We start from the raw sequence: 24,684 nt of genomic DNA, 5'->3' as shown, positions 1-24,684 counted from the left end.
GCCCTATTCGTAGCAACATCGGGAAGCTACGGCTAAGCCTCACCCATGCGGCGCCGCCTCAACTCCCATGTCTACAGCAGCTTTGGCATCTTCACCAAACACGCCAAAGACTCTGTCCCGTCCCGAGGTCCCTCGGATCCCAACAGCTGCACCCGTGATACCCCCGCCGCATCTCATCGCCCTGCAAGTGTCCCGACCGTCTGCTTGTCCTGACGTCGCCATCGCTGTACCTACCTGCTCCCGGCCGTGCTCTCGTCAACGGCCTCCCCGAAAATTTCAGATCCAGACCTGTTGAACAGAACCTGTCCAGAGTTTTTTCTGCCCTCCTCCAATCAAAGCCCGTGACCGCCTTTACTTACGCACGCTGTTTGTTTTTGGAAAGTGCGTCCATCTGCCCACAACATGTTCAGCTGGGCCAAGTCAACGTGAGTGCTACCCTCGCCTTCACACGTGCCTGCGCGACCGTGGCGCAATGCAGTGTACAGGACGCGTACTGACAAATGTAGACTAGCCGCGGTTGCCGGCACCCAAGAGCCCGAATACGGCCCCGATGCCATCCAGCCCGTGGGCAAGAAGGGTGGTGAGCCCGCCTACACCGAGCTGGCCAAGAAGGACCTCAAGTGGGTGACGCTCGACTACACCAACGTCGAGACGCAGACCTTCTACCTCTTCACCGATGCCGGGCACAAGGGCTTCCTGCAGGTCATCTACAACAACATTGCGTAAGTAACCATTGCCATATTTAGCCGGCCATAGTACTCACAGCTCGCAGCGGTCTACGAGTAACCGTGCAGTTCAACTGCAAGCTCTTCTACCCCAACAACGAGAAGCCTTTCCTCTGGGCAAGTGACCCCGTCTCAAACTACGGATTCGACGAGGACCAACATTCCTTCTACGCCGACGGCGTCTCCATCGAGCTCTCGGAAGATGGGAGTGCATATACTATCAAGGCGGCGGTGAACGACAACAGCATGGTCAACGTCAAGTTCACCAGGACTGCTCCCGGCTTCATGGGTGGAAAGGACGGCACCACCAACTACGGCACCGACCCCAAGGCGCCGTGGGGCTCCATGCACCACCACTTCTGGCCGCGCTGCAGCGTCGAGGGGTCCATCATCACCAAGGAGGGTGAGGTTGACGTCAAGGGCCGCGGCATGTTGAGCCACGCCCTCCAGGGCATGAAGCCCCACCACGCTGGTAAGCACCTCGATACGTCTGTGGATACTCTAAACTAACAATTATAGCTGCGAGGTGGAACTTTGTCAACTTCCAGTCGCCTTCATACTCCGCCATCCTGATGGAGTTCACCACTCCCGCCTCCTACGCGTCGACTGTCGTCCGAGTCGCCGGAATTGCCACTGACGGCAAGCTACTGTTCGCCAACACCGAAGGCGATGTGAAACACACCGAGACCAAGCAAGACGAGACCGGCTGGCCGGAGCCCACCTCGGCAAGCTACCACTGGGTGGGAAAGACCGAAGATGGCAAGGAAGTCACCGCAGACCTTGCCGGTGCTCTGGGAAAGAACATTGACCGTGTTGATGTCATGGCCGAAGTGCCGGGCTTCATCAAGACCATCGTCGCAAGCGCAGCTGGTACAAAGCCATACATCTACCAGTATGCGCCCAAGATGACCATCAAGGTCAAGGTCGGCGATGAGGTCAAGGAAGAGGAGGGTACATTGTTCACTGAAGCTACATTCATCTCGTAGATATGGTCTCAAATTTGGATATAAGGACCTACGACCCCGGATACGTACTCTAGTATTAATGCATCAGGGCTAGCACCTGGAAACTAATGAATAACGTTTGTCCCACATACAACCTCTGAACTGTAAATTGTAACCTACAATGACCTAGTATCAGATGAATACAATAGCTGCTACTCTTCGCATTCACCGCTACTGTAACGTGCTCTCCTCTCAATTTACTACCCGTGAGAAGCAAACGACTCGACCCCGCCATTGGACCCCGCATGCCTTCATCGCACTCATATCCACATAACAACGCGACCGCGTCTGAACGCGTGACGTTGCGGCCCGTGCACCCGCATCACCAACACAGCCTCGCCGTCACTCTCTTTGCTCAAGCACATGACCATTAACGCAACATGGTTAATGAAAGACCCAGGCAGTCAGGCGGCCCATCACGCCCCGTATCGGCGGGCTGGCCGCGGGCATCAGGAACCACAGTCTCAGCTTCACCAGCTGCTTCCAGAGTCGCAAGACCTGGACTCGGGTTGGGCAAGGGCTCCGGTGGTCTCGGGAAGGGGAAAGGCTTGGGGAAAGCCAATCTCAAGAGGCATACGTGAGTTTCCGGGTTGTGCGTGGGACAATCCGAGAGCTAACTAGTTGCAGCAAGACCAGAAAGGACAATATTTACGGGGTTACAAAAGGTGACATCCGGTAAGTGGTCCCTGGTTACGAAAAAGGAATGACATGGGCAGCAAGCTACCGCCTTCAACTTTGAAAGATTCCACAACATTCTACTAATTCACATCTCAGACGTTTGGCTCGGCGTGGCGGCGTGAAGCGCATTTCCGCAACCATCTACGACGACGTGCGCCTGGCCCTCAGAGAGCGGCTAGCAAGGGTCAGTTGCTCGGGAAGTTGAAGCTGCATGCGACGACTAACTGCCTATCAGATACTGAAAGACTGCTGTGCGATCGTGGACTCCAGTGGACGCAAGACCGTCTCGGTCACCGACATTGTCTTTACCCTTCGACGAGTAAGTTTGATCTTCAGAGGCAAGGTACGAATGCTAAGACTTGTGATAGCTCGGTAACCCTATTTACGGCTTTGAGCCCCCCTTCCTCAATAACCGCTGAGTGTACGTTTGTCACGAGGTATCTTGCGCGGCTTCTACACAAGTGGCGTGCGCTGCTAGGGCAGCTCAATGCCGAGCATGGAACGACCGTTTGCGCTGTCCAAGACCAATCGGCGAAATTCAGCCTTGGTCGATGGGTAATGATAACGGTATCCAGAATAGATTCACACGTATGTATGATGTGTGGCACGGAGATGGATTTCCAGATGTAAAAGGACATGCATTTCCCTTCTTTATTAGCGATGATACCCAATGCCATTCTATATGTCTCACTGCTGTAATCCTCCTGACTATTCACCATTTCTCAATACCCTTTTTGAGTACCTCCATCGCTTCTTCCCACTCGCCTCCATCTCTGCCCTCGCCCCAGCGTTCTCTGTACCACTGATCCAACGCGTCCAACAATCTCACTACCTCCCCTCGCATCGCCGCGGCCCCACTCTTAGTCCTCTTCCACGCCTTCCCCACACATTCCATCGTCAGCACCGTAACATGGTGCCTGAGAAACCACTCCAACACCGCCTGCTCCTGTAAGCCTGGCAGACCAAACGGATTATGAAATGGCGACTGCTCAAATGTATAACTCCATCTGATAGGTTTATATGGTGACCTGGAACACCAAAGGAACCAAGAAGCTAGCCGACAGAAGACCAGGAAATGCGATTTATGTAAATCAGAAGGCACAGTGTAGATGTTACCAAAAGGCTGGCATGCTTTCCAATGATCCTGCATATATCCGTCGATCAGCCAGCCTTTGGGCGGATATGTAAAGGAGTTCTTTACACTCGGCAAAACGTTGATTTCAAGATGTCGATTCCGAGATAAAAGTAAAGCGCGATGCTGCTTCGGCAATTCATCGATCCATCTCATGACAGGATAGAAATTCAGATTCCGGACTGAGAAGCTGAAGGTTGTGCTGGTGTAGTAGTCGTACGCTGCTTCAATCCTGATGGCGCGGCAGATATGCAGCAGGGGAGGTAGGCGTCGTTGTGCGCGTTTGACGATTGCGGGCCAGTTATCGGAGATATGGTGTGTTGGGGGAAGGACGAATGTGTAGATCAAACTGCGTAGCTCGGATGGAAGATCTGATAAGAGGCATGGCTTTGAAGCGTCTTTGGCTTTGATGGCGTATAGATCGCGGTTGTAGATGAGCTGGTCTCTGGCTTGTGGTGTGAGGAGGGATGGCCGTTTGAGAGCTTTCTTTGGCGTTATTGGAGCTTTTTGATTCGATTTTGGGGATGTCGCGATTCGCGTTTCTTTGAGGGAAGATATGATCGACTCGTCGACAACATGGGTGGTTTTCGAAGGCTTAGGACTGGCCTTGGATGTAGATGAGGCTGTGGCGCGGGCATATGAAGCAGGTGCCATCTCTTCAACAAATTATTGCCGCGCTATTGAACCAAGCAGAAGTCGCACTACAAGATGTGCATGAGAAAGAGTAGCCGTGACGCGACCGTGCCGCTCAAATATCGGGCGGCCTCACTAGTATCAACTTTTTTGCTTATGCTGTCATGGTATGATTTCTGATACTCAAAATTTCACAAGGGCTCGTATAGTTAGCGTGTTGTTAACACATACTGCTTGAGGTTTGGAGGTGGAATCGTGGCAATGCCTTCAGAGCTGTGTCAGCTAGGGCACGTGACAGCGCGGGAACACCATTCATCGCGCTTCCCCGTCCTGCTATGTTTCAGTCGTGCGTCACCCATCCACATCGGCACAAACTACAACTCGAAGGCGCAACGCAGCGTGTGATCATGGCGGATGACATGGACGTGTCAACGTCGTCGCCACGCGGGACGAAAAGAAAAGGTGATGACAGTCTACCACTTCCCGCGCCGCGCCGAATTAAGGCACTATCGCAAGACGTCGTTAACAAAATCGCGGCCGGAGAAATCATTGTCGCACCGGTACACGCGCTCAAAGAGCTGATTGAGAATGCTGTTGATGCAGGATCGACTGCATTGGAGGTCCTAGTTAAAGACGGCGGCCTCAAGCTGCTCCAGATCACCGACAATGGTCACGGCATCGATGTATGTCTCGATCTTCTCAGAGTCATCATATGCTGACTTCCCTCAGAAAGAAGACCTGCCAATTTTATGCGAACGTTTTACTACTTCCAAACTCAAGGCTTTCGAGGACCTGACTTCCATTGGCACGTACGGCTTTCGTGGTGAGGCGCTGGCGAGTATCAGTCACATTGCTCATCTCAAGGTTACTACGAGAACAAAGGAATCGAGCTGCGCGTGGGAAGCGCATTTTGCGGATGGTAAACTCGCAAGTGCGAAGCCTGGCCAGAGCGCCGAACCAAAGCCTAAGGCCGGCCGACAGGGCACGATTATTACAGTACGTTCGTCTCCTCCCAGCGCCACGGCAGTAACTAATCAAGTGCTAGGTTGAGGATCTCTTTTACAATGTTCCTTCTCGGCGGAGAGCTTTCCGTTCCGCTAGCGAAGAGTACGCCAAGATTCTCGAGCTCATCGGACGTTATGCTGTTCACTGCGCAGGCGTTGCTTTCTCCTGCAAGAAGGCGGGGGAAAACAATAGCATAACCGTGCCTGCTTCTGCTACCGTCAAGGACCGGATTCGAACGATCCATGGCAATTCTGCTGCGAGCGATTTGGTAGCCCTAAACGTCGAAGACGACCGCTGGGGCTTCAAGTGCGACGGCTGGGTCAGTAACGCAAATTATACTGCAAAGAGAACAGTGATGCTGCTCTTCATCAACCATCGAGCGGTAGAGTCGCCCGCGATCAAGAAGAGTGTTGAGCAGACCTACGCCACGTTTCTACCGAAAGGAGCTCATCCATTCTTCTATCTAAGTCTCGAAATCGAACCACAGCGAGTAGATGTAAACGTGCACCCTACAAAACGCGAGGTTCACTTCCTCAATGAAGACGAGATCATTGCTGTCATATGCGACTCGATCCGCGAAAACTTGACCAAGGTCGATACGAGCAGGTCTTTCATGACGCAGTCATTGCTTTCAAACCCCAAAGTTCCTTTCGCAACGCCCATGAAGCAGATCACGCCTTCGACTCCTGCGAAAGGCGATGCATCAGACCGCAGCGGCCGAAGAGCGCCGCATACAGCGACCAAAAAGCGAGACGAAACCAACCTTGTCCGTACGGATTCTTCAGCACGCAAAATTACGTCGATGTTGCAACCGCAAAAGTCCGTCGAAGAGATCGCGAACGACGAAGAAGAGATGGAGTATGAGTTCGCAGAAAAGGAACCGATGGCGTGTCGTCTCACATCCGTCAAAGATCTCCGTGCGGAGGTTCGAGATGCAATGCACAACGAGCTTACCGATATTATTTCGACGCATACATTTGTGGGAATTGTCGACGAGCAGAAGCGAATAGCGGCTATACAAGGCGGCGTAAAGCTCTTCCTTGTCGATTACGGTATGCTCTGTAACGAGTACTTCTACCAGGTCGGTCTGACCGACTTTGCCAACTACGGGTCGATACGCTTTAACCCACCCTTGCCGCTACACGGTTTACTCAACGTTGCTGCAGAGCAAGAAAAGAAAAATGCAGGTGATGCGGCAGACAAGGTAGACTGGGAAGAGGTTGTCGAAGTAGTAAAAGAGCAGTTGATCAGTAAGGCAGCGCTGCTGAGCGAATACTTCTCCATGGAGATTACCCCAGAAGGCGAACTCTGCTCTATTCCACTGCTGATGAAAGACTACACGCCTTCTATGGCCAAACTTCCTCAGTTTCTGCTGCGCCTTGGGCCGCATGTTAATTGGAATGAGGAGAAGGGGTGTTTCCAGACGTTGCTGCGCGAGATTGCTTCTTTCTATGTACCAGAAAGTCTGCCTCTGCCGCCCTCAGCACAAGCCGGTGACGATGGCAAAGGCAAAGGTAAGGTCCTTGAGGAAGATCCCGAAATTGCAGCAAGGCGGAAGAAACTTCTGCGAGCAATCGAGTTTACCATCTTCCCGGCTTGCAAGGCTAGACTTGTGGGCACAAAAGGGTTACTTCAAGGTGGAGTGATGGAGGTTGCGAATCTGAAAGGTCTATACCGAGTATTCGAGCGATGCTGATGCGATGAAGAGCACAGAACAGGATGGATGTAGCGCCCGCCTGTGCCGAAGTAGTAGCCACGCCGGAGATTTGATGGGATGAGGCAATGATACAATATAGTGAGCGCGCTGTTCGCTCCAATGTGGAACGGGGCGACCGTGCGAGCGCCACAAGAGATACTATTACTAGTCCGAATGTGACAGACATGCATAAGTAAGAAAGGCATTCATAATCGATGCGCTGCGACAGTCAATATAAAACTAGTAGCAAATCTAGACAACTTACCCGTTGCCGCGGAGCTAAAGGGAGGAGCTAGGATCTCGCGGCTGCAAACGTCACCATAACGCTTCGATCTAAAACTTACTAATACGTCATAGATGTCCCTACCATCGAGCAAAAGCCCCTAGCGAAAAGACTCGCAACAACAAATAAAAGCAATTGGCCGCCATGGATTCCCCAAGGACAGCAAGCTTTTCCAAGCAGGACTTGTGGAGGGTAATTTCACTCGGAAGCGTTAGTGGCGTGTCGGTCCTTTCCAACTCACCATGTCGCAATTAATCAACCGCATCCGCTTACCACGCGCTTTTCGCCCTCCAGCCCAAATCAACGCAGAAGAAGGCACAAATGGACACCCAGAAACGAACCGCGGAAAAACAGCCCCCAAGGAAGCGGAGAATGGCAACGGGAAATCGGAACAGTCTGAGATGCAACCGGTGGGGTTCTGGCATCCCGATCTTCGACAAGTGCGCAACCGCGCATTCGTAAAATGGATCATCACGACGGCTTTCCTGATGGCATTCATACTCTGTGTGCTATCGCTGTACTGGGCTGTGTTCTTCAAGGTCGAGAACAGGCTGAGCCATTTGCTGGTGTATGTCGTGGATATGGATGGAGCAGCGCCTTACGACAACACTGGAAACGCGCCATTCGTTGGATCAACCATCACGCAATTAGTACAACAGCAACTGAGCAGCGGTCAGCCGACGCTGGGATGGGGTGTCCGCCCCGGTTCAGATTTCAACAACGATCCATTGCAAGTCCGACAAGCTGTTTATAACTGGGATGCCTGGGCCGCCATTGTCATCAACCCCAACGCGAGCGCGCTGTTGTACTCTGCTATTGCCAACGGGAACACGAGTTACGATCCTCTGGGGGCATGCCAACTGATCTACCAAGACGCCAGAGACGATACCAATTGGTTTGACTTCATGTTCCCCATTATCAGCCAATTCATGACGCAGGCCCAAAGCATGGTAGGACAGCAATGGGCGCAGATGGCTATACAGAGGGCGAGCGATCCGGCAGTACTATCAAACATGCAGAACGTTCCCCAGGCCATCAACCCGGCGATTGGCTTCTCCGAGTTCAACTTGCGGCCTTTCTATCCGTACACTGGAATCCCCGCCGTGTCAATCGGACTGATCTGTAAGACGCGTTACAACCCCCACATTGGGTGTGGCTAACAACATTTGCAGATCTCATCATCATATCCTTCTTCAGCTTCTCCTTCTACATGCCCATCCACATGCAATACCTCAAGCCCGAAAACCACCCGCCGCTGAAGTTCCCCCAGCTCATCGTATGGCGCTGGTGCGCCACGATATGCGCCTACTTCATGCTTTCGCTCGCCTACTCCTTCGTTTCCATGGCTTTCCAAATCAACTTCTGGCACACCAACTCCATCACCAGCGAAACGCAAGTCACGAATATGATGGAAGGCAATCCAGTAGCATACGGTAGTGGCACATTTGTCGTGTACTGGATGCTCAACTTCTGTGGTATGATCGCGCTGGGACTGGCTTGTGAGAACGTGGCCATGGTAGTGGGCATGCCGTGGATGGGACTGTTTTTGATCTTCTGGGTCATCAGCAATGTTTCCACTGCATTCTACGATATCGAGATCGCGCCTGGGTTCTACAGGTGGGGATACGCCTGGCCGCTACACTCAAGTAAGTCATTTGCACTCCGCCGCTCTACATTGCCAAAATACTAACATCAAATGCACAGTTGTGGAAGGAAGTCGATCGATATTGTTCGATTTACATTCAAGGATAGGACTGGACTTCGGTATCCTGATTGCGTGGGGAGCAGTCAATACGTTGTTTTTCCCCTTCTGCTGCTGGTTCATGAGTAAGTTTTTTCTGCATACTGCGGCTGCTTCGTATACTAACATTGAACAGGATGGAAAACACAACACAACATCCATGAATATTGGCCGCTCGACTAAATGGGATCACTTTGGTGTTCTCCAAGCCACAACACTTTGGGGGTTGGTTCGCAGTTGATACCATAGATCTAATGCATACATAATGATACTCATACTCATGTTCGCTTCGTTTTGCAACTTGCACTTCGTTCTCATCCCCCAGTATCAATGTCGTAGCAGGATGAATGTATAATAAAGATAATATTGCGGCGTAACGAGGGTATCAGATCGTAATGATCAAAGTGCTAGCCATTCCAACTCCGTGCTATTAGAATATCATGTAATAGTCGTAATTCATAACTCGTCATGTACTTCTCTGTAAATGTGCGACCTCAACTGCAGCATCTGTCATAGGTTCATAGACACCTTCCTCGCTCGGACCGCTTGTAAGAATGCTCCATAGCTCCAGGTCAGATCGTTGGCTCCCCTCATGTAACCCGTCACGCGGTCGAATTGCTCACTCATGCTTCCCTCAGCATCAACGTGCGTCTTGATGACCTCGAGGAATTGATCGCCTGTGGTGTGCAAGCGCTCAATGACAGAGTGGAAGAGCGCATCAGAGTCACCGTAGGTACCAACATCGACGAAGAGGGAAGAAGTTGCGAGAAGGGCTTCGAAGAATGGTAGACCCGTGTCAGAGATGGTCAGGTTACCGGCAACCGAGATGTGTGCTGCGGTGCGGTAGAGGACCTCAGCGGCTGACGAGGTGCACAAGAACCAGGGATTACCTCCACGGTTCGAGGTGCCGTATCCGTCGTAAACATCCTCGGGGTAACGGCCGAGGCCAGTGCCTTGAAAAGAATCTTCTTCCATGTCGTCATCGCGGTCCTCGTCGGATGGGCTGCTGTTGATCGGGAAACGGTCGCGTTGGTCGCGAGTCAAAGCCAGAAGCGACATGAGCATCTCATCAGACCATGGTGGATATACAATGTCACTTTCGGAATCATCTGCAGGTAGAGCGTGGAGCGAGCCAAGGAGCAACCCACAGTCCAGCCCGCTCCGCTGACTCGACAGCGTCTCAACGAGATGGCCTTTCTGGGGATCCCAGAACTTGCCAAGGAAAGCCTCGATGTACCCAGCTTGCTCCTCATACCAGGCTGCCGCACCCATGTCTCCGAACGTCCTTGCAAGGTCGGTACCTTCCCTCAAACTTCTTGCGCTAACCATCAGGTTGAAGAAGTGCAGACCCTTAACTTCTTCCCAGAGATCGAAGCTCGACTGATTCCAGAAGTGGCTGACGTACTCCAGGTCGGCCTTGATGACACTACGTGGAGGCATCTCCACGGCGTAGTATGGTCGGAAGAAGTCTTCAGCTGACTCCGAACTCCAGAGCAGAGGGTGTGAAGCATTGTATTCTCGTAGATAGTGCATGAGCGTCAGCGCACGCAGGGCTGGGCCATCACGCTGAGGCCGTCCCCATGAGCCAGTAAAGGGTGTTCCGTCTATGTGGAACTTAGGTTCACCAAGCCCAGAGAGATCGTCAAAGGCACCGGAAGGGTTTGAGGTATGCTGGATATCGCTCGAGAGGGAGGTATACGCGTCGAGGATGGTAGAGAGTGCGGAACCGCGAGAAGAGGATGGTTCGTCGGCGTAGACATCTACGAGGGTGTTCATAGTAATCGCGGCATCGCGGACCCCTGTATGAAATGCATTAGTAGATGCTCAGTGGTAGGCATAGGTAGGTGTCATTCACATTGAAACCAATAGTCTGGCTCGTTCTGGCTCGGACTCGCAACAACCGTGCCATCCGCTACGCCCTTCCCTTGGACATTACTGCCACCGGGTGCGACATTTGCCAGGAGTTTGTCTAGAGCTATGCGCTCTTCCTTCTCGATCCACGCATCGAACGTATCTTGCAGTGGTTGTTGCTGTGTTTGTGTTCGGCTGGCGCCAACGAAAGTACTCAGCGGAGGAAGACGCGGTATTGAGAAGGCATAGGCGTGGTAAAGAAAGCCTGCAAGGAGGACTACGTGAGGAAGCATGACAGCTGACTGTCGGATTGGCTGGGTAGGGCCGATGGATTAGGACACTGGAAGAAGGGTAGTATGATTAGCAGTTCATAACTAGCGCGCAGTGGAGCAGAAAACAAAATGAGGAAGCAGAAAAGAGATCTCGTGGAGTCTAGGTGTTAGTAGTCGATCAAAGAGACACAAGAGCCGCCCATGGCCCCAAGCCTCCAGGCGTCCCTGCTCTGCACCTCCGCGGTCATCCCTTTCATCGGCCATGATTCTCGATCACGATGATGACGGTAAGTCGCGTGCCAGGGTTAGCGGAGTGCGTGGACGAGTAGGAGGCGGTGGACGGGGTCGCGCGGGCGGTCAATTGTCTTGTTTGACATGGCGGGTGATGTGTAAAAAGCCACGCGAGCCGACGCCAACAACGTCACGCGACCCACTTCCGCGGATCTGGGGTAAGCATGCAAGGCACCTTCTGGCTGGGCGTGCGACACTTGAACAGGCCGAGGTCTGCGCAAAGTCGCACATGAAATTCGAGTTTGAACGTGAAAAGGATGTGATGTCGACAAATGATTAGGTAGCATTTAATGACTGCTTTGTACTTTATTTAGCTCGTGCAATGTTGCCTCTCCTTCCCAATTTCATACCACGGACACTCCATCAGCCATAGCAGCTGAGCTCGTCAGCTCGGGCCAATTTCTGTCGACCATCGGTTGTGGATCGTAGGAAAACACCATGAGATGAGATGTCTATAGCACGTATCGATGATTTTAGATGGATTCCGACGTTCTCCGAGGTCCGGACGCATGAGGGGTCCAGTCGGCTACTTACATGTAGCCGCAATGCACGTCGGCTGTTCCCGTCACCTCTGAGCTCATCAAAGTATCATCTGTCCTAATCATTCACTCAAATTGTGCAAAGACGGTAGAGTTATTCTCCGGCATTGGTTTCTTTCTCCGTTTCGCGATTGGAATCTGGCTCACGATCGTTCCGTCGGTTCTTTCCCTGGAAGTATTGGAGTCTGACGTGCAATTGACCACTCCGACACTTCCCATCCAGTATGCTATCACAGCAAGCGCGAGTGTTGCGCAACGTTCGGACGGCGCGGAAACTTAGTCAACGGATACCCTGTGCTACTTTCACGGTCTCTTCACGATACAGCAACTACGATGACACCATCCAAAATCTCAAGATCGGATCACACACTCGCGTTATATTCCAAGGATTCACTGGCAAGCAAGCTACTGCAAATGCAAAAGAGTCAATAGCATGGGGCACGAACGTTGTCGGCGGCGTAAAGCCGAATGGTTCAGGCGAGCATCTTGGGCTGCCTGTCCTGCCATCTGTGAGGGCTGCAATGGAACAGCTAAAACCTGATGCAACGGGAATTTATGTCGCAGCACATCAAGCAACTGCTGCAATTGAGGAGGCGATCGAAGCTGAGGTGCCGCTCATCGTTGCAGTCGCGGAGCACATTCCGTTGCATGATATGATGAGAATACATTCCATGCTACAGTCGCAATCAAAGTCCCGGCTCGTGGGTGCCAACGCTCCAGGAATAATCTCAGCTATTGGAAGATGCAGGATTGGATTTCAACCACTTCCCACGTTTTCTCCCGGACACATCGGCATTGTGGCGAAATCCGGGACTCTCTCATATGAAACCGTCGGTTCTCTGACACGAGCCGGTGTTGGACAAAGTCTTTGTATCGCAGTAGGGGGCGACGTGGTGGCTGGGACCAACTTCGTTGACGCGTTGAAGGTTTTTGAGGGTGATGAAGATACAGAGGCTATTATCATCGTTGGTGAATTAGGCGGTACAACGGAAGAGGAGGCAGCAGATTGGATCAAAGATTACAGAAAGCGCGTTAAGAACCCGAAACCTATCGCTGCAGTCATCGGAGGCTTTGAAGCACCAGCTGGAAAAGTCATGGGCCATGCAGGAGCATGGGTTGGGCTAGGAGAAGGCACTGCGGCTTCAAAACACAAAGCGCTGGAGGATGCTGGTGTGACCATGGTGGACCATCCTGCCAAGTTTGGCGGCGTGATGAAAGATATTCTTGCAAAATCCGGTCGCAACGTGAAGAAGATTGTATGACTTGGTCACAGGCGACACAACATGCAGATACTGACAGTGACCAGGAACAATCGGCAGCTCAACAGCGCCGCTCGTATCACACTTCAAGCTTCACACGGCGGCCTGTCATTTCTACTACACCATCAATCCCATGTCAGCAAAGACGTTCTCTCCATCTCACCAAGGACCAGTCTACGAACCTTCTCGCAACATACAAAATCGATCTGACAACACCACCAGAGGGTTCACCTTCAACACATTACCTAGGCATCTCCCCGCACCGCTCAGCACGCAGTCCCTCAATCATAGCATCGCCCACAGCAAACCCTTCTAAACTGAACCAACGCGTCCGCCGTTTCCCCTTCGACTACCGTTCAGGCCCTAGTAAGGAAACCATCCAAGCCGCAATCGCACACATGCAACTTGACGCCGCCCCACCGATGGCCAAAGCCCAATCCGTCGAATTAATTCAGAACCTATGGAAGTTGTACAAAGAGAAAGAAGCAATCGATGCCCACGTCAAAGTCGCTCTATCTGTCGAAAGCGACGAGATACTCATCTACGAACCGTACTTGTTCTTCGATGACGCGGCGTTCAAGTCCGGCAAACGACAAGCTGACCTCCATGCTCTTCGTGACCAAGAGTCGGTCTCAGCAACGGACCGAGAAGCTGAAGAAGCCGGTATCGTGTACATACCGCTGGGGTCTCCTGAATTTCCGGCGGGGACTAGTCAGGCGGGGACGCAAACGCCGCCGTCTTCTACGGCAGAAGAGGGACCGCGGAACCTGATTGGTACATTGGTGAATGGTGCTGGACTGGCACTCAATACTATTGATACGCTGTCTCTGCGACTTTCACAGCCGCCTTATTCGACTTCTGCCGCCAATTTCCTCGACACGGGTGGGAAAGCGACGTCCGCCACGATCAAGACGTCCTTCAAGCTCATTTTGTCCGATCCCCGGGTGTCTGTTGTGTTTGTGAATATCTTCGGAGGACTGACCTTGTGCGACATGATTGCCGAAGGTATCATCATGGCGTTCAAGGAGATTGGGGTTGAGAAACCGGTGGTTGTCAGACTAAGAGGAACGAACGAGGAGAAAGGGCAGAAAGTATTGGAAGAAGCTAAGCTGCCCATCCACGCATTCGACGACTTTGAAGAGGCGGTCAAGAAAGTTGGAGAACTGGCTAATGCGAGCGGATCAAAGTGAGGACTAGCTTTATACGCACATGGATATTTACATTGGCAACAGTTTAAAATGGGGGATATCAGATTAAAATACTCTACTGTTGACCACCCGGACAACCCAGTCTCCGCATTCACACAGAACGAATGTGTTGCCGCTCCCGCCTCTGAGAACAAGTCCCTGAAAAGTTCCTTTTTCTTTCCAAAAGGGAGCCAGCCACCGTTTGTCCTTTCGTGCAATAGCGTACAAGCCTCCCGTACGCCTGTGAAAAAAGATGAGAGAAAATTTGGGTGATTGGTATCTGCGAACAAATCGAAATGAAGTAAAGCACGTTGGAACTCAAGCGCGGGGGGCGAGCCTCCAAATACCCAAAACATGCGCGAGACTGTAGGGTTCAAGGAAAATGGTGGGCTTATGCAAGGTATTGGAAGGCGGTGCTGTTTACCGTTAGCTGTGCTCAGATTTGTACGTGTCAAATGTAGACTTACCCTATGATTGCCATTACACCCATGCCGACAAGTGCTCTCCGTGTGACCTTCTCCTTGGTCAACTTCTGCTCGGTGGTGTAAGCAACCTTTGCAAGTTTACTCATACGCTCGTCGGCGAGATCTTCCACATCCAAAACGTCCTCAATGCCACGCTTTGTCGATTTGATGACATTGGCCGACGCATCGCCGTCCAGCCGTTGTGCTTCTGCGACCATCCGCTTGGCCTCCTCGATCATGGCGGTAGGGTCTTCGGGCTCGGGAAGCGCAGCATGGCTGTGTGGGACATCGACGGTGACGTTGGTGCTGGTCTTCTCAGTGTCGCCGTTTGTCTCCACGGTCTGCTCGACTTCGATATGAACTGTGCCCTCCTTGACATCTGGCTCGGTCTTGAGCTCAGTCGCTGCTTCCCTGTCCTTGACATCACCATCGACAGATGATGCGACTGACTCAGAAGGTGTGGTGCCATTCGCAATGATTGCTTGCAGAGCGCTCGATGGAGTGACGACCTCGTCGGCCTTGGTAAGATCAGGCTTCATCGCGCTTCTTGTGGCTCGCGACTTTCGCGGAGTCGCAAACTTTCGGCTGCTGGGGGTTGCGCCTCGGCTAGGTGATACAGATCGAGCCGAGCGGGCGCGAGTTGTGCGAAGACCGGGTGCGGGCAGAGTTACAGGTGTGGCGTTTGCGACGTCGAATTTCGGGGGCATTTGGATATGAGTGTTTGATTTATCCTTGTTGCCCTTTTCGATCGGCGCGGGGTCTAGAAGTGCCTCAATCCAGTGGCGCATAGAATATTCATCAGACAGCGCGAGAGCTAGAGGGGCTTTGATTAGCGCGAGCTCTCGAGAACAGGTGAAGGTGAGTTACTCACCCTCTTCAGGCGCAATCCATACGCTTCCAGCGACCTCTTCGGCGCCTGCAGAAGGGAATGTCTTTTGGTACTTGCGTTCCAGGTCCTCTTCTACGACAGAAGCCCAAGGAAATGCGGCCTTGAACATGCCTGTCGCACTAATGTAGCCATCGCTGCTGCGTCGCTGTTTGTCGTGTTAGTCGCATCCTGAGCGAAATCTCGTGGCTTTTTTTCTTTCACAACGCGTACCATCAGAAAGTAAGACTCGGGGAAAGCCGAGGTCTTGTTCAATGTGAAGATGCCGGATCCTGTCAAGTCCTTTGGCAGCGGAACCCTCAGGTGCGCGTAATCAAACGTGCCCATATTCTCCGGCTTGGTCGCATTGGTAAGACCACTGACACCGGGCTTTACGCCGAGGTTTGTTTGTCCCAGTCGGCGCCTCTCGATGAGAATCTCAACTGCGCGCAATGGTTAGATGACTGGTCGCAATGACGCGATGCGCAACGTATACGTACTGGCAGTGGATTCGGTCGGCTCGAGAAGAGGATTCTTCCTCTCGGGCAGGTTGCGGTGGGAGAGCATTTTGAAGATGTTGCCGGTAGGTCTTGAAGTTTGGCCTGATGTGCGCGTAGAAATATAACGCGTGTTGGCGATGAATGCAGCGCGCAGCGCAAAGGTGGTTGCGAGAAGATTTGATGGTTCTGTCTACGTATGACGCGCGCAATCTTCAGTAACAATGTACTGCCGGACCGAGTCGCGCGACGAGTGAAGACAGCTGCGTGTCAAATCGAGACGGGATGGCGACGTGGGTGAGGGCGTGGCGAAAGCGCGCGATCGACGTGATGAAAGGTGGTGCGATGCGACGGAGGCGGACAGGAAGGAGCGATGGGTGTGCTATCCCTGTGCACTAGCGCTCCCAGGACGAAGACGCCCCCAGCCACCCCCGGACAGTCTGCGCGAACGCAAAAGTTTCGCGGCAACCCTTTCTAGTGTATTTGCAATGCTGGTAGTGCTTACCGATTGGCCGTGCCGATATTGTCGTGGCATAGCAGGCCCGAAGAAGCGTCGCCTGTCATTCCATGGGCTCAATGCGGAAAGCGCTCAAAGTCACGCGTTTCCGCTCTTCTCTCGTGACGCGTTGCTTTGGACAGCATCACCCTTTCACCCCAAACACGGCGAGCAATGCTCCCACTCCGTGATTGCAGCCTCAATTGGTGCATTCTTGAGAAAACCTCGGCGGCTAACATGGCGAGCAAAGCTCGTGGCCATTTTTTCAAGCGCTGCATTATATCTTCACAACCCAATTGAGATGCTTGAGGCGATGGGAAGCTCATATCGCAAGCCAGCTACAAAGACCTTTCTTGTTCCACATCGGTTTCTTGCCCGGGCATCACCTGGTACTATCCCTTTAGTATTATATCTCCGGGACGGGATGCATACGCTACCACCGATAGCGCTAACCACGTCACGAAGCTCAAGCTCAAGCTCAAGCTCGAGAGCCTACCGACAAATTGTCAGTCTGGTAGAAGCTCACACCCTCAGGCGCGCATGCGACGCGACCCTGCAGACGTAGGTGGCCTGTTCCAAAAAGAACAAGAGGGGTCTGCTCCATGCTCGACCATGAGACAGTTCACACTTCAAAAACTTACTCTGCCTGAGGACAGGACCATGGCGGACATGGTCGTGTTGCAGCAAGAGTCTGGACAGCTGCGGCATATCTGAAGGGTCCCGCAAGCACCAGGAACGCAGCCAATCAGACGCGCCGACGTGCTGAAGCGGTGAATGTGCCCCGCTAACCGCGAGGCTCAACACGAGGCCGCGCCCCTCATTCCTACAATTGACCCTTTGACTTCTCCACAACATTTCTTTTGTTGCCTTGCCCCAATCACTCACCCTCACCTCCACAGTACGCACCGATACCAACCATGGCCGACCACGCAGACGACCTCCACGCCGAGCAGACCGAGGGCTTCAAGGTTGGCGAGAAGAAGACCATTGACGAGTACCAGCAGTTGGGTAGGTTCCACAACTTGTCCGGGGAGCTAGTTGCCTGTATACATGGCTAACACGCGCGGCGACAGACCAGAACGACGAGTCCCTCCAGAAGTGGAAAGCGTCCCTTGGTCTTGGACAAGGCAAGGACATCTCCGACCCCAACGACCCTCGCCGTTGCATCATCCTCTCTCTCGCTCTCGAAGTCGAAGGCCGCGATGATATCGTTATCGACCTGCGTGCACCTGGTGCCGTCGAGGCTCTTGAGAAAAAGCCCTTCTCTATCAAGGAAGGTGCTCGGTTCCGCATGAAGGCACAGTTCAAGGTGCAACACGATATCCTGTCTGGTCTGAAGTACCTCCAGAAGGTCTCGCGCATGGGTGTCAGCGAGAAGCTTCAGGAGATGATGGTGAGTACATCTGCTATAGGGGAGCATCTGAGCAAGCACTAACAGCCATGACAGGGCTCATATGGTCCCAGCACCGAGGAGAAGCCATACTACGAGAAGAAGTGTATGTACAACCCGATCTTATCTTCCACAACCCACTAATGTCTATTCCAGTCGAACCTGAAACTGCCCCCTCCGGTATGCTCGGCCGTGGCCACTACACTGCCGTCTCCAAATTCGTCGACGATGACAACAACACCCATCTCCAGTTCAAGTGGTCATTCGACATCAAGAAGGACTGGTAGTTTGCGGTCGCATGTGTTTGGCTGACGGGGACATTCATGTAGCGATATAGCGGAAGGTGTCATTTTCTTTCGATTGGAAGCGATGGATATCCAGGGTAGCTTGAGCTCCCACGAAGTAACGAAGCGACGGCCGACCGTCTAGATGGACCCAACAAGTCCGGCTGGATGGCGCACAGGCGAATTGAACAGCAGAAACCTTTCACAGTTGGTCACTGCAATGTGTTGTCTTTCACCCTTGGTCTGCGTGTGTTTGTTGCTCCTCGAAATCGTAGAAGCGAAACCACCTGGCAGCTATTGTCTTCGCCTTGACCGTACGACCTGCCCACGCTCGGTCGCCGCTTCCAGATCCGATTTTCCGAGCCGAGATACTCAAAATAGAGACGTCCTGTTCCCACGGATCTTTCATGCGAGTTTCCGCGGCGGACTCTTGGGCATCATTCGCCATGTCTGTGTCGTCACTATCGGGCTCTTCTTGACGCTCGCGCCTACCCTCGCATTCAGCGATGTAGAGCGTAACACCTGGTTTGAGCGCGACTTCTGCCGCCGCCGAGAAGCATCTGGACAGGCCCTGGGCTGAGAAGGAAGATGTCGACGCATGCAAAGCGAGTGGATTCACCAGGACGACCCTTTCCTCTTCCTCGGCATCGGCAGCGACACTGGTTCCAGCCCGACCATATGCGGTCAAGTAGGCTAACAAGGCCTGCACAGACGCGCAGAATGCAAGTTTGACATGCCGTGTCGTGAGTAAGTTTTGAAGGGTGGGCGCAACCAACTGCTCCAGACCATCCGCGTCATGTTCACGGTGATTGTGCAGTGATGTTGCAAGATCTTGAAGGAAGCTATCCCGACTCGAGCAAACGATCAGTAGTGTTTGACATGTTTCTGACTGCGTGGTGAGAAGGTAGCGAAGCAAGGCCGGGAGGGTTAGCGGGCAGAGCACTGTTGGCGTGGGCGTTGGCGACATGACAGAAGGGCTACTTGTGGAAAGTTTGTCGGCTGTCATGTGTCGGTGCAGACCGTCATCGGTACACTCATTCGGGGAGCACAGCTTGGGCTGACCTTGACAGGCGTGGAGGTGCCAATCGGCGGCAATACCCGCGCCCCGGGCCACCCCACTACGTCCGTTGTCCATCCATCAGAACACCCAGGGCATGCACGCCAGGACTTTCAATCACGATCACCAGGCCCAGAACCTGCTCCCTACCTTACCTGACTCTGCATAGTCGGTCTCCCGTTTGTGCGCAGAGACGAAGCGTGCACGCTCCGGACCGAAGCGCTGTCCCACGCGCAAGTCGCGGTCATGGAGTCCATCAGTCGCATATCGAGCTTGCTGGAGACAGGTATGGCGCCTTTCACATTTTTCATACAGATATGCTGCACCTTTTCTGCTCCCGATCCGGGCTGCAGGCCTTCTGACCATGTAATTGCTTGGTACCGCCGTCATGCATCCCTCGAACTTCGCTCACTGGTCTCTCTCTGCAGCTCGCGACCTCACCCTCGAAGCCGCCCGCGATGCCAGCAATGTCCGCCGAGCGCCGACAAAAGAACTGCCCTCGGGCCAGCTCAAGAAACTCCTTGACAGCAGATCGGAGCGCGATGTACTCGAAGGACTGCGCAGAGTCGTCACTGTAGGAAGCCCCCGCCACGGTCTCGAGACCAGCCCATTGGACGCTGTGGGACGTGTAGTAACTGACTACAGCACATCTAGATGTCCTACCGGCAGCCGCCTTCGCAAACGCTACCCTTCTTCTCCCACGTGATCAAGAACGTCGCATCCCCCTCGCTCCAGGTCAAGAAGCTTGTCTACATCTACCTCCTCCAGCATGCCGAACACGAACCAGACACCGCGCTCCTCTCCATCAATACGATACAGAAGTCGCTCACGGACACGAACCCTCAGCTTCGCGCCCTCGCATTACGCGTCATGTCTAGTATAAGGGTGCCTGTCATAAGTCAGATTGTGAGCTTAGGCATAAAGCGCGGTTCTGGAGACATGTCAGCATACGTCAGGAGGGCAGCAGCTCTGGCAATACCAAAGTGCTATAGGTTGGACCCAAACACGGAACCGCAGCTACTGGAGTACCTTTCGACATTACTGGGCGACAAGCAGTACTTTGTGACGGGCGCAGCTGTATCGTCTTTCTTGGAGCTATGTCCGGAGCGTCTGGATCTCATACACCCGCACTACCGCTCATTGGTTCGAAAACTAGTTGATATGGACGAGTGGGGGCAGTTGGCTACATTGCGACTGATGATGATATATGCAAGGAAGTGCTTTCCGCGCCGGACGAGGAAGGTCAAGAAGGCAGCTGGGGTCACCACAAACAGTAAGCCTACGCAGTCGACGAAAGGCTTCTACGACTCAGAAAGCGGTTCGGAAGAAGAGGAAAAGGAACAAGAACAGGATATGGAAGACATTGCTGTGCTGGATCCCGACCTCGAACTGCTGCTGAAAGGCTGCCAGTCACTCTTGCAGTCTCGGAACGCGGCTGTGGTGATAGCGGTAGCAAGGACTTACTTGTATCTTGGTACCCCGGAGTACCTAACTCAGGCCATTGGCCCGCTGATATCCCTCTTGAGATCTGCGGGAGACATTCAGCACATTGCACTGTACAATATCGTGCAAGTCTGCCTGACACATCCGGAGCCTTTCGTCAAGTACTACACACATTTCTTGGTGCGGTCAACCGATGCGCCACACATCTGGCAGCTCAAACTGGAACTGCTTACTCTGATATTCCCTCATGCACCTCTGAGACTACAGAGCCTGATCTTAGCTGAGTTAAGCCATTTCTCTCATTCTGGAAGCTTGGATCCAGCATTGGTCAAAGAGTCGGTGCGCGCAATTGGACGCTGTTCGCAGAGCCCTGCAACAAGCCCACAGACTTCAGCGAGATGTCTGAAGCTTTTGCTAAAGCACATTGGATCTGCCGATACTCATCTGGTTGCCGAATCCCTAGAAGTCATCCGACATCTGATACAACGCGATCCGAACGCTCACCGCACGACTGTAGTCCGGTTAGCGAAACATTTGGACGCAGCAACGAGCCCACAAGCACGAGCAAGCATTATATGGCTGGTCGGAGAGTTTGCTGGAATCGATCCAGAGAACAACATTGCCGCTGATGTTTTACGTATCCTTGTCAAAGGCTTCGCGGATGAAGCTGAGCCGGCAAAGCTCCAAATCGTATTGTTGGCAGCGAAGGTCTATGTACATCACTTAACTGCAAACCCGCCCCCCGAGCCGAAAGTGGAAGAGCCTAAACCGAGTCCATCGCTCATGGATGATTTCCAGGAAGACCAAGGCGGCTTTAGGGACGAGCATCTTGAGTCCGCCCCACAGAATGCGGAGCCTGAAGAGGAGAAGCCACACATTATTGAAGCGCTATACAATTACGTTCTTCTGCTCGTGAGGTACGACACCTCGTACGATCTCCGCGACCGCGCTCGCGTCTACAAAGCACTTCTGGCAACACCAACATCGACGCAACTCGCGTCGCTCTTACTTCTTGCGCCGAAGCCAGTACCACACATTCCCAGCCCAAGTGAAACCAGAAAGGGCTACGTGCTCGGCAGCGCTAGTCTCGTCATCGGTGACGAAGGCGGTGTGGGTGGTCTCCGAGGCTACGAAGACCTGCCCCGTTGGGTCAAAGAAGGTGATGAACCAGACCCAGCTCTACGCGACGAGGTCGTCTCAAACTCTTCTTCGACATACGTATCAGCATACGAGACCGCGAAGAACATGTCAGCGGCGGAGAGGTTAGACGCTGCAGCAGGTGGTAGCAGCAGGATGACGCCAGACAGCATGCTGAGTCCACGAAGTCTAAACGGCATGGATGGAAATTCTAGTATGGGCGGTGCGAGTAAAGTACCACAGAAAGAGAAGACACTGGACGATTGGCTGGCCGAGGAAGAAGATGAGAGTAGCAGTGAAGAGGAAACAGACGAAGAGGAAGAGACGGAGGAGGAAAGCGAGTACGAAACAGACAGTGAGGAGGAGACTGATGACGACGAAAGAGGGAACCTCATAAAGTAGATATAAAGTTAACAAGCGAACCGTCGTCTTCCATGACTGCTTTACAGTTCGCACTTTATCGTAAGCCTCATAGCTCAGTCGCTGGAAAGATAATTGTGCAGCTCAACAGTATGTCGATACGAGAACCCGGCATACGGCATGGCAAAGATGGAAGGAGCGGTTAGGGTATAACGCTCATGCATTACTAACGGAGCCGCGGAGATTGTCTCGTTACTCTCGTGGCAGACACCCCTGGGTACCATCAGGCCTATCATTCTACGTCCCGTTCAATTGCCCGCTTTCGACGCTCATCGCAAGAGCGCACATCATGTGCACAGGTCTGCATCATCTCCACTTGCATGTGAAAAAGATCGTACTATTTGGAATAGCTGCCGATTCATAGACAGATCACCGCCATCTGGCAATCGAAGTCGCTTTTGCACGGCAGGGCTGGTTGGCAACAGTCGAAGGTCGTGCCACATTGGCGCATAAGATGCGAGCTTTGACGGTGTCATTCGGCTTCTTGTCACGAGCCAATGAGTGAGTGATCCTAAGTTTACTCGTATTTTACCAGCTAGGATGAACAGAACGTAGAGCCCGTCGACATTCTCCCCTGGCTAAGTAAATGTCAAATCTATGAATTGAACCCCCTGTCAACAAGCGTGTGCAACAGAACAGGTGGTTACGGTTTTCTGACCTGGATTTGTCGCATCTTGCCAGAGCCGTGTCTCATCATCGACACGACTGTGCTTAGTCATCGCTGTCTCTACAGACACATCATCCCGCAGTTGCAGTTCATATGCGTCCTTGATGTGGTATCGGATGGATGAACCCGGTGGTGCTAGTTCGTTGCTCTTGGTCTCATCATTATCCCGGTCGTTACTGCGAAAGCGGGAAGTCAAGAGGCTAGGGATGTAGCGCGCAAAGAAGGGCTTCAGAGCGGGAGCACATGCGCATACTATTCCGGCATTGACTTCAGCAAAACACCACTGGAATTGCTCGACCGCGTCCCATGTATAATCGGCAGAAACCATGAGAGGATTCAACAGGGTTGTTCGACGGATTGCCACGACACAGACGCTAGCGTACAGTTAGTTTGGCTTTTTAGGACGAGTGGTATAGCTTACAATCCACCGGTCGCGAAAATAGCGCATACAGTGATCTTTTGCCTGTGCGGCATATGAAGTCCTGCTACAATGGGTATCGGAAGTATCAATGTAAAGACATCAATGATGATGTTCAGGACAGAAAGCGCCATGTACTTGGTCAACTGATCTAGACATGTAGCCCCAGGCAGAAGTTTGAGATCCCATGTCGCGGCTATCGGTTTGCAGCCGAAAATACTGACGAGATCGTAAACTGTAGCGTAGATGACGACCACCGCGACGAGGATCCAGACCAGTGTACGGAACCATCTTTGTGGCGACAGGCGTAGATAGAAAAGCAGTATTGACAGTTTTGAAAATGCGAGGCTGGTAGCATAAAGGATCGTGCCGACCAGTGTCCACTGCGCGTTTCGTTAGTGTCGCAGCCACAGGCTCGCAATAAGCATACCTACCTTTTGAAATGCAAGCATGTACTCTTCTGTTTTGACTTCCCACATATGGTAGCCTAAGCCAGACTTCATATCTAAGTCACACTTAGCCTTGCAGATTGTAGTGACGGCGATGAAACATACGCGGAAAATTGCACCCCAGCAGCGCAAGGCTGCACATCATGGCACATACTATCAGATCTACAGATCAAGAGTTAGCAAGATCACTTTGCCTACATCAGTATACCATTGGAGAGACTCACAATCGTTGAGATGAATGCCCAGTTTGGTGACATATGCTCGTGTAAAAAGTTGCAGAATCACTGCAACCAATGCAAGTATGGTTGTCGACACTCCGACAGCGGCAAGTTCTTTGTGAATGTTCGGAGGGTTGACTGTGTGTCTGGTTTGACCAGGCGGTGGTACTGCGATGTAGACCGACATCGCACTGATCCTCGCTAATTTAGCAAGCGAGCGCAAGTCGAGACATGTAGTACGACAGTTGAGGCGACATGCATATGCTTATAACCCCCGAACTGATCGGCCCAATCACAAATGTGAACTGTGCCTCTTCGTCACTTGGTACCGCTGGAGTGGTTGCGAATGTCAACAAATCTAGGTATCTCCCTTTCGCACGAGTCGTTTCCGGTAGGTATCTACAGGGTCAACTCGCACCTGCGAACCTGATTTTACTACCCTATCTCACATTCGGCATTCCCTGTTTAATTAATAACGTCTGTAGCGTCATCTGCCTTCCGATATGGGGGGACTAAATCTGAACGTACATGGCGCCACTGTCGACGGTTGCATGGATCGTCTGTGAGAGGAGCAGGCGGCTGC

The 24,684-nt window shown here is 52.7% G+C and overlaps 12 protein-coding genes across 12 annotated transcripts; 7 read left to right on the top strand and 5 right to left on the bottom strand.

Moving 5' to 3' along the window:
* Positions 1-308: 308 nt before the first annotated feature.
* BKA58DRAFT_24954 (oxidative stress survival, Svf1-like protein) lies at positions 309-1,739 on the top strand. Its single transcript, XM_046166742.1, has 4 exons — positions 309-425; positions 507-722; positions 773-1,197; positions 1,245-1,739. The coding sequence occupies exons 1-4, from the start codon at positions 403-405 to the stop codon at positions 1,709-1,711; spliced, it is 1,131 nt and encodes a 376-aa protein (XP_046031669.1). The 5' UTR covers positions 309-402; the 3' UTR covers positions 1,712-1,739.
* A 260-nt stretch (positions 1,740-1,999) lies between these two features.
* BKA58DRAFT_24900 (histone-fold-containing protein) lies at positions 2,000-3,102 on the top strand. The gene is made up of 5 exons (XM_046166740.1): positions 2,000-2,306; positions 2,357-2,404; positions 2,504-2,591; positions 2,643-2,726; positions 2,776-3,102. The coding sequence occupies exons 1-5, from the start codon at positions 2,110-2,112 to the stop codon at positions 2,824-2,826; spliced, it is 468 nt and encodes a 155-aa protein (XP_046031668.1). The 5' UTR covers positions 2,000-2,109; the 3' UTR covers positions 2,827-3,102.
* Position 3,103: 1 nt separating this feature from the next.
* On the bottom strand, positions 3,104-4,399 carry BKA58DRAFT_24898 (uncharacterized protein). The gene has a single exon (XM_046166739.1). It carries the CDS (start codon positions 4,191-4,193, stop codon positions 3,120-3,122), a length of 1,074 nt encoding a protein of 357 aa, XP_046031667.1. The 5' UTR covers positions 4,194-4,399; the 3' UTR covers positions 3,104-3,119.
* A 127-nt stretch (positions 4,400-4,526) lies between these two features.
* On the top strand, positions 4,527-7,101 carry BKA58DRAFT_464696 (histidine kinase-like ATPase). Its single transcript, XM_046174927.1, has 3 exons — positions 4,527-4,855; positions 4,902-5,168; positions 5,218-7,101. Exons 1-3 carry the CDS (start codon positions 4,580-4,582, stop codon positions 6,871-6,873), a joined length of 2,199 nt encoding a protein of 732 aa, XP_046031666.1. The 5' UTR covers positions 4,527-4,579; the 3' UTR covers positions 6,874-7,101.
* A 167-nt stretch (positions 7,102-7,268) lies between these two features.
* On the top strand, positions 7,269-9,244 carry BKA58DRAFT_24884 (uncharacterized protein). Its single transcript, XM_046166738.1, has 4 exons — positions 7,269-8,278; positions 8,329-8,802; positions 8,861-8,983; positions 9,034-9,244. Exons 1-4 carry the CDS (start codon positions 7,399-7,401, stop codon positions 9,078-9,080), a joined length of 1,524 nt encoding a protein of 507 aa, XP_046031665.1. The 5' UTR covers positions 7,269-7,398; the 3' UTR covers positions 9,081-9,244.
* Positions 9,245-9,275: 31 nt separating this feature from the next.
* On the bottom strand, positions 9,276-11,157 carry BKA58DRAFT_24880 (glucoamylase I precursor). Its single transcript, XM_046166737.1, has 2 exons — positions 10,753-11,157; positions 9,276-10,696 (listed from the first exon to the last, which is right to left on the bottom strand). The coding sequence occupies exons 1-2, from the start codon at positions 11,039-11,041 to the stop codon at positions 9,408-9,410; spliced, it is 1,578 nt and encodes a 525-aa protein (XP_046031664.1). The 5' UTR covers positions 11,042-11,157; the 3' UTR covers positions 9,276-9,407.
* Positions 11,158-11,836: 679 nt separating this feature from the next.
* On the top strand, positions 11,837-14,529 carry BKA58DRAFT_24869 (succinyl-CoA ligase subunit alpha). The gene is made up of 2 exons (XM_046166736.1): positions 11,837-13,106; positions 13,157-14,529. Exons 1-2 carry the CDS (start codon positions 12,075-12,077, stop codon positions 14,297-14,299), a joined length of 2,175 nt encoding a protein of 724 aa, XP_046031663.1. The 5' UTR covers positions 11,837-12,074; the 3' UTR covers positions 14,300-14,529.
* BKA58DRAFT_24841 (uncharacterized protein) lies at positions 14,494-16,348 on the bottom strand. Its single transcript, XM_046166735.1, has 5 exons — positions 16,126-16,348; positions 15,860-16,068; positions 15,632-15,794; positions 14,764-15,574; positions 14,494-14,712 (listed from the first exon to the last, which is right to left on the bottom strand). The coding sequence occupies exons 1-5, from the start codon at positions 16,190-16,192 to the stop codon at positions 14,688-14,690; spliced, it is 1,275 nt and encodes a 424-aa protein (XP_046031662.1). The 5' UTR covers positions 16,193-16,348; the 3' UTR covers positions 14,494-14,687.
* A 1,011-nt stretch (positions 16,349-17,359) lies between these two features.
* Positions 17,360-18,410, top strand: BKA58DRAFT_24824 (immunoglobulin E-set). Its single transcript, XM_046166734.1, has 4 exons — positions 17,360-17,626; positions 17,692-18,011; positions 18,066-18,114; positions 18,165-18,410. The coding sequence occupies exons 1-4, from the start codon at positions 17,536-17,538 to the stop codon at positions 18,293-18,295; spliced, it is 591 nt and encodes a 196-aa protein (XP_046031661.1). The 5' UTR covers positions 17,360-17,535; the 3' UTR covers positions 18,296-18,410.
* Positions 18,411-18,524: 114 nt separating this feature from the next.
* BKA58DRAFT_434536 (uncharacterized protein) lies at positions 18,525-19,259 on the bottom strand (the record flags this gene model as incomplete). The annotated part of the gene is made up of 1 exon (XM_046173271.1): positions 18,525-19,259. The coding sequence occupies one exon, from the start codon at positions 19,257-19,259 to the stop codon at positions 18,525-18,527; it is 735 nt and encodes a 244-aa protein (XP_046031660.1).
* A 172-nt stretch (positions 19,260-19,431) lies between these two features.
* Positions 19,432-22,331, top strand: BKA58DRAFT_351926 (adaptin N terminal region-domain-containing protein; the record flags this gene model as incomplete). The annotated part of the gene is made up of 3 exons (XM_046168559.1): positions 19,432-19,635; positions 19,778-19,923; positions 20,004-22,331. The coding sequence occupies exons 1-3, from the start codon at positions 19,596-19,598 to the stop codon at positions 22,329-22,331; spliced, it is 2,514 nt and encodes an 837-aa protein (XP_046031659.1). The 5' UTR covers positions 19,432-19,595.
* Positions 22,332-22,774: 443 nt separating this feature from the next.
* On the bottom strand, positions 22,775-24,641 carry BKA58DRAFT_24739 (uncharacterized protein). Its single transcript, XM_046166733.1, has 5 exons — positions 24,108-24,641; positions 23,989-24,045; positions 23,869-23,939; positions 23,438-23,817; positions 22,775-23,390 (listed from the first exon to the last, which is right to left on the bottom strand). Exons 1-5 carry the CDS (start codon positions 24,286-24,288, stop codon positions 22,964-22,966), a joined length of 1,116 nt encoding a protein of 371 aa, XP_046031658.1. The 5' UTR covers positions 24,289-24,641; the 3' UTR covers positions 22,775-22,963.
* Positions 24,642-24,684: the final 43 nt, after the last annotated feature.

This window comes from Alternaria rosae, assembly GCF_020736505.1.
Source record: "Alternaria rosae strain MPI-PUGE-AT-0040 chromosome Unknown BKA58scaffold_1, whole genome shotgun sequence".
Classification (NCBI taxonomy): domain Eukaryota; kingdom Fungi; phylum Ascomycota; class Dothideomycetes; order Pleosporales; family Pleosporaceae; genus Alternaria; species Alternaria rosae.
The sequence above is the reverse complement of the archived record's forward strand: the minus strand, read 5'-3'. Positions and strand labels throughout refer to the sequence as shown.

What these genes read in the sequence shown, in the direction of transcription:
- BKA58DRAFT_24869 (XM_046166736.1), top strand. Translation starts at nt 12,075, where the DNA reads ATGCTATCACAGCAAGCGCGAGTGTTGCGCAACGTTCGGACGGCGCGG. An exon ending in GTCGCAACGTGAAGAAGATT is followed by an intron (nt 13,107 to 13,156) that starts GTATGACTTGGT and finishes GACAGTGACCAG; the next exon opens with GAACAATCGGCAGCTCAACA.
- BKA58DRAFT_464696 (XM_046174927.1), top strand. Translation starts at nt 4,580, where the DNA reads ATGGCGGATGACATGGACGTGTCAACGTCGTCGCCACGCGGGACGAAA. An exon ending in ACAATGGTCACGGCATCGAT is followed by an intron (nt 4,856 to 4,901) that starts GTATGTCTCGAT and finishes GACTTCCCTCAG; the next exon opens with AAAGAAGACCTGCCAATTTT. An exon ending in GACAGGGCACGATTATTACA is followed by an intron (nt 5,169 to 5,217) that starts GTACGTTCGTCT and finishes ATCAAGTGCTAG; the next exon opens with GTTGAGGATCTCTTTTACAA.
- BKA58DRAFT_24880 (XM_046166737.1), bottom strand. Translation starts at nt 11,041, where the DNA reads ATGCTTCCTCACGTAGTCCTCCTTGCAGGCTTTCTTTACCACGCCTAT. An exon ending in GCCAGACTATTGGTTTCAAT is followed by an intron (nt 10,697 to 10,752) that starts GTGAATGACACC and finishes CATTTCATACAG; the next exon opens with GGGTCCGCGATGCCGCGATT.
- BKA58DRAFT_24824 (XM_046166734.1), top strand. Translation starts at nt 17,536, where the DNA reads ATGGCCGACCACGCAGACGACCTCCACGCCGAGCAGACCGAGGGCTTC. An exon ending in TGACGAGTACCAGCAGTTGG is followed by an intron (nt 17,627 to 17,691) that starts GTAGGTTCCACA and finishes GCGCGGCGACAG; the next exon opens with ACCAGAACGACGAGTCCCTC. An exon ending in AGAAGCTTCAGGAGATGATG is followed by an intron (nt 18,012 to 18,065) that starts GTGAGTACATCT and finishes CAGCCATGACAG; the next exon opens with GGCTCATATGGTCCCAGCAC.
- BKA58DRAFT_24739 (XM_046166733.1), bottom strand. Translation starts at nt 24,288, where the DNA reads ATGTCGGTCTACATCGCAGTACCACCGCCTGGTCAAACCAGACACACA. An exon ending in GGGCATTCATCTCAACGATT is followed by an intron (nt 24,046 to 24,107) that starts GTGAGTCTCTCC and finishes CTTGATCTGTAG; the next exon opens with ATCTGATAGTATGTGCCATG. An exon ending in GCTGGGGTGCAATTTTCCGC is followed by an intron (nt 23,940 to 23,988) that starts GTATGTTTCATC and finishes AGTGTGACTTAG; the next exon opens with ATATGAAGTCTGGCTTAGGC.
- BKA58DRAFT_24900 (XM_046166740.1), top strand. Translation starts at nt 2,110, where the DNA reads ATGGTTAATGAAAGACCCAGGCAGTCAGGCGGCCCATCACGCCCCGTA. An exon ending in GCCAATCTCAAGAGGCATAC is followed by an intron (nt 2,307 to 2,356) that starts GTGAGTTTCCGG and finishes AACTAGTTGCAG; the next exon opens with CAAGACCAGAAAGGACAATA. An exon ending in TTGTCTTTACCCTTCGACGA is followed by an intron (nt 2,727 to 2,775) that starts GTAAGTTTGATC and finishes GACTTGTGATAG; the next exon opens with CTCGGTAACCCTATTTACGG.
- BKA58DRAFT_24884 (XM_046166738.1), top strand. Translation starts at nt 7,399, where the DNA reads ATGTCGCAATTAATCAACCGCATCCGCTTACCACGCGCTTTTCGCCCT. An exon ending in CGCCTGGCCGCTACACTCAA is followed by an intron (nt 8,803 to 8,860) that starts GTAAGTCATTTG and finishes TCAAATGCACAG; the next exon opens with TTGTGGAAGGAAGTCGATCG. An exon ending in CTTCTGCTGCTGGTTCATGA is followed by an intron (nt 8,984 to 9,033) that starts GTAAGTTTTTTC and finishes AACATTGAACAG; the next exon opens with GATGGAAAACACAACACAAC.
- BKA58DRAFT_24954 (XM_046166742.1), top strand. Translation starts at nt 403, where the DNA reads ATGTTCAGCTGGGCCAAGTCAAC. An exon ending in TTCAGCTGGGCCAAGTCAAC is followed by an intron (nt 426 to 506) that starts GTGAGTGCTACC and finishes TGACAAATGTAG; the next exon opens with ACTAGCCGCGGTTGCCGGCA. An exon ending in CATGAAGCCCCACCACGCTG is followed by an intron (nt 1,198 to 1,244) that starts GTAAGCACCTCG and finishes TAACAATTATAG; the next exon opens with CTGCGAGGTGGAACTTTGTC.
- BKA58DRAFT_24898 (XM_046166739.1), bottom strand. Translation starts at nt 4,193, where the DNA reads ATGGCACCTGCTTCATATGCCCGCGCCACAGCCTCATCTACATCCAAG.
- BKA58DRAFT_24841 (XM_046166735.1), bottom strand. Translation starts at nt 16,192, where the DNA reads ATGCTCTCCCACCGCAACCTGCCCGAGAGGAAGAATCCTCTTCTCGAG. An exon ending in CCGAGTCTTACTTTCTGATG is followed by an intron (nt 15,795 to 15,859) that starts GTACGCGTTGTG and finishes CACGACAAACAG; the next exon opens with CGACGCAGCAGCGATGGCTA. An exon ending in GGTGTAATGGCAATCATAGG is followed by an intron (nt 14,713 to 14,763) that starts GTAAGTCTACAT and finishes AACGGTAAACAG; the next exon opens with CACCGCCTTCCAATACCTTG.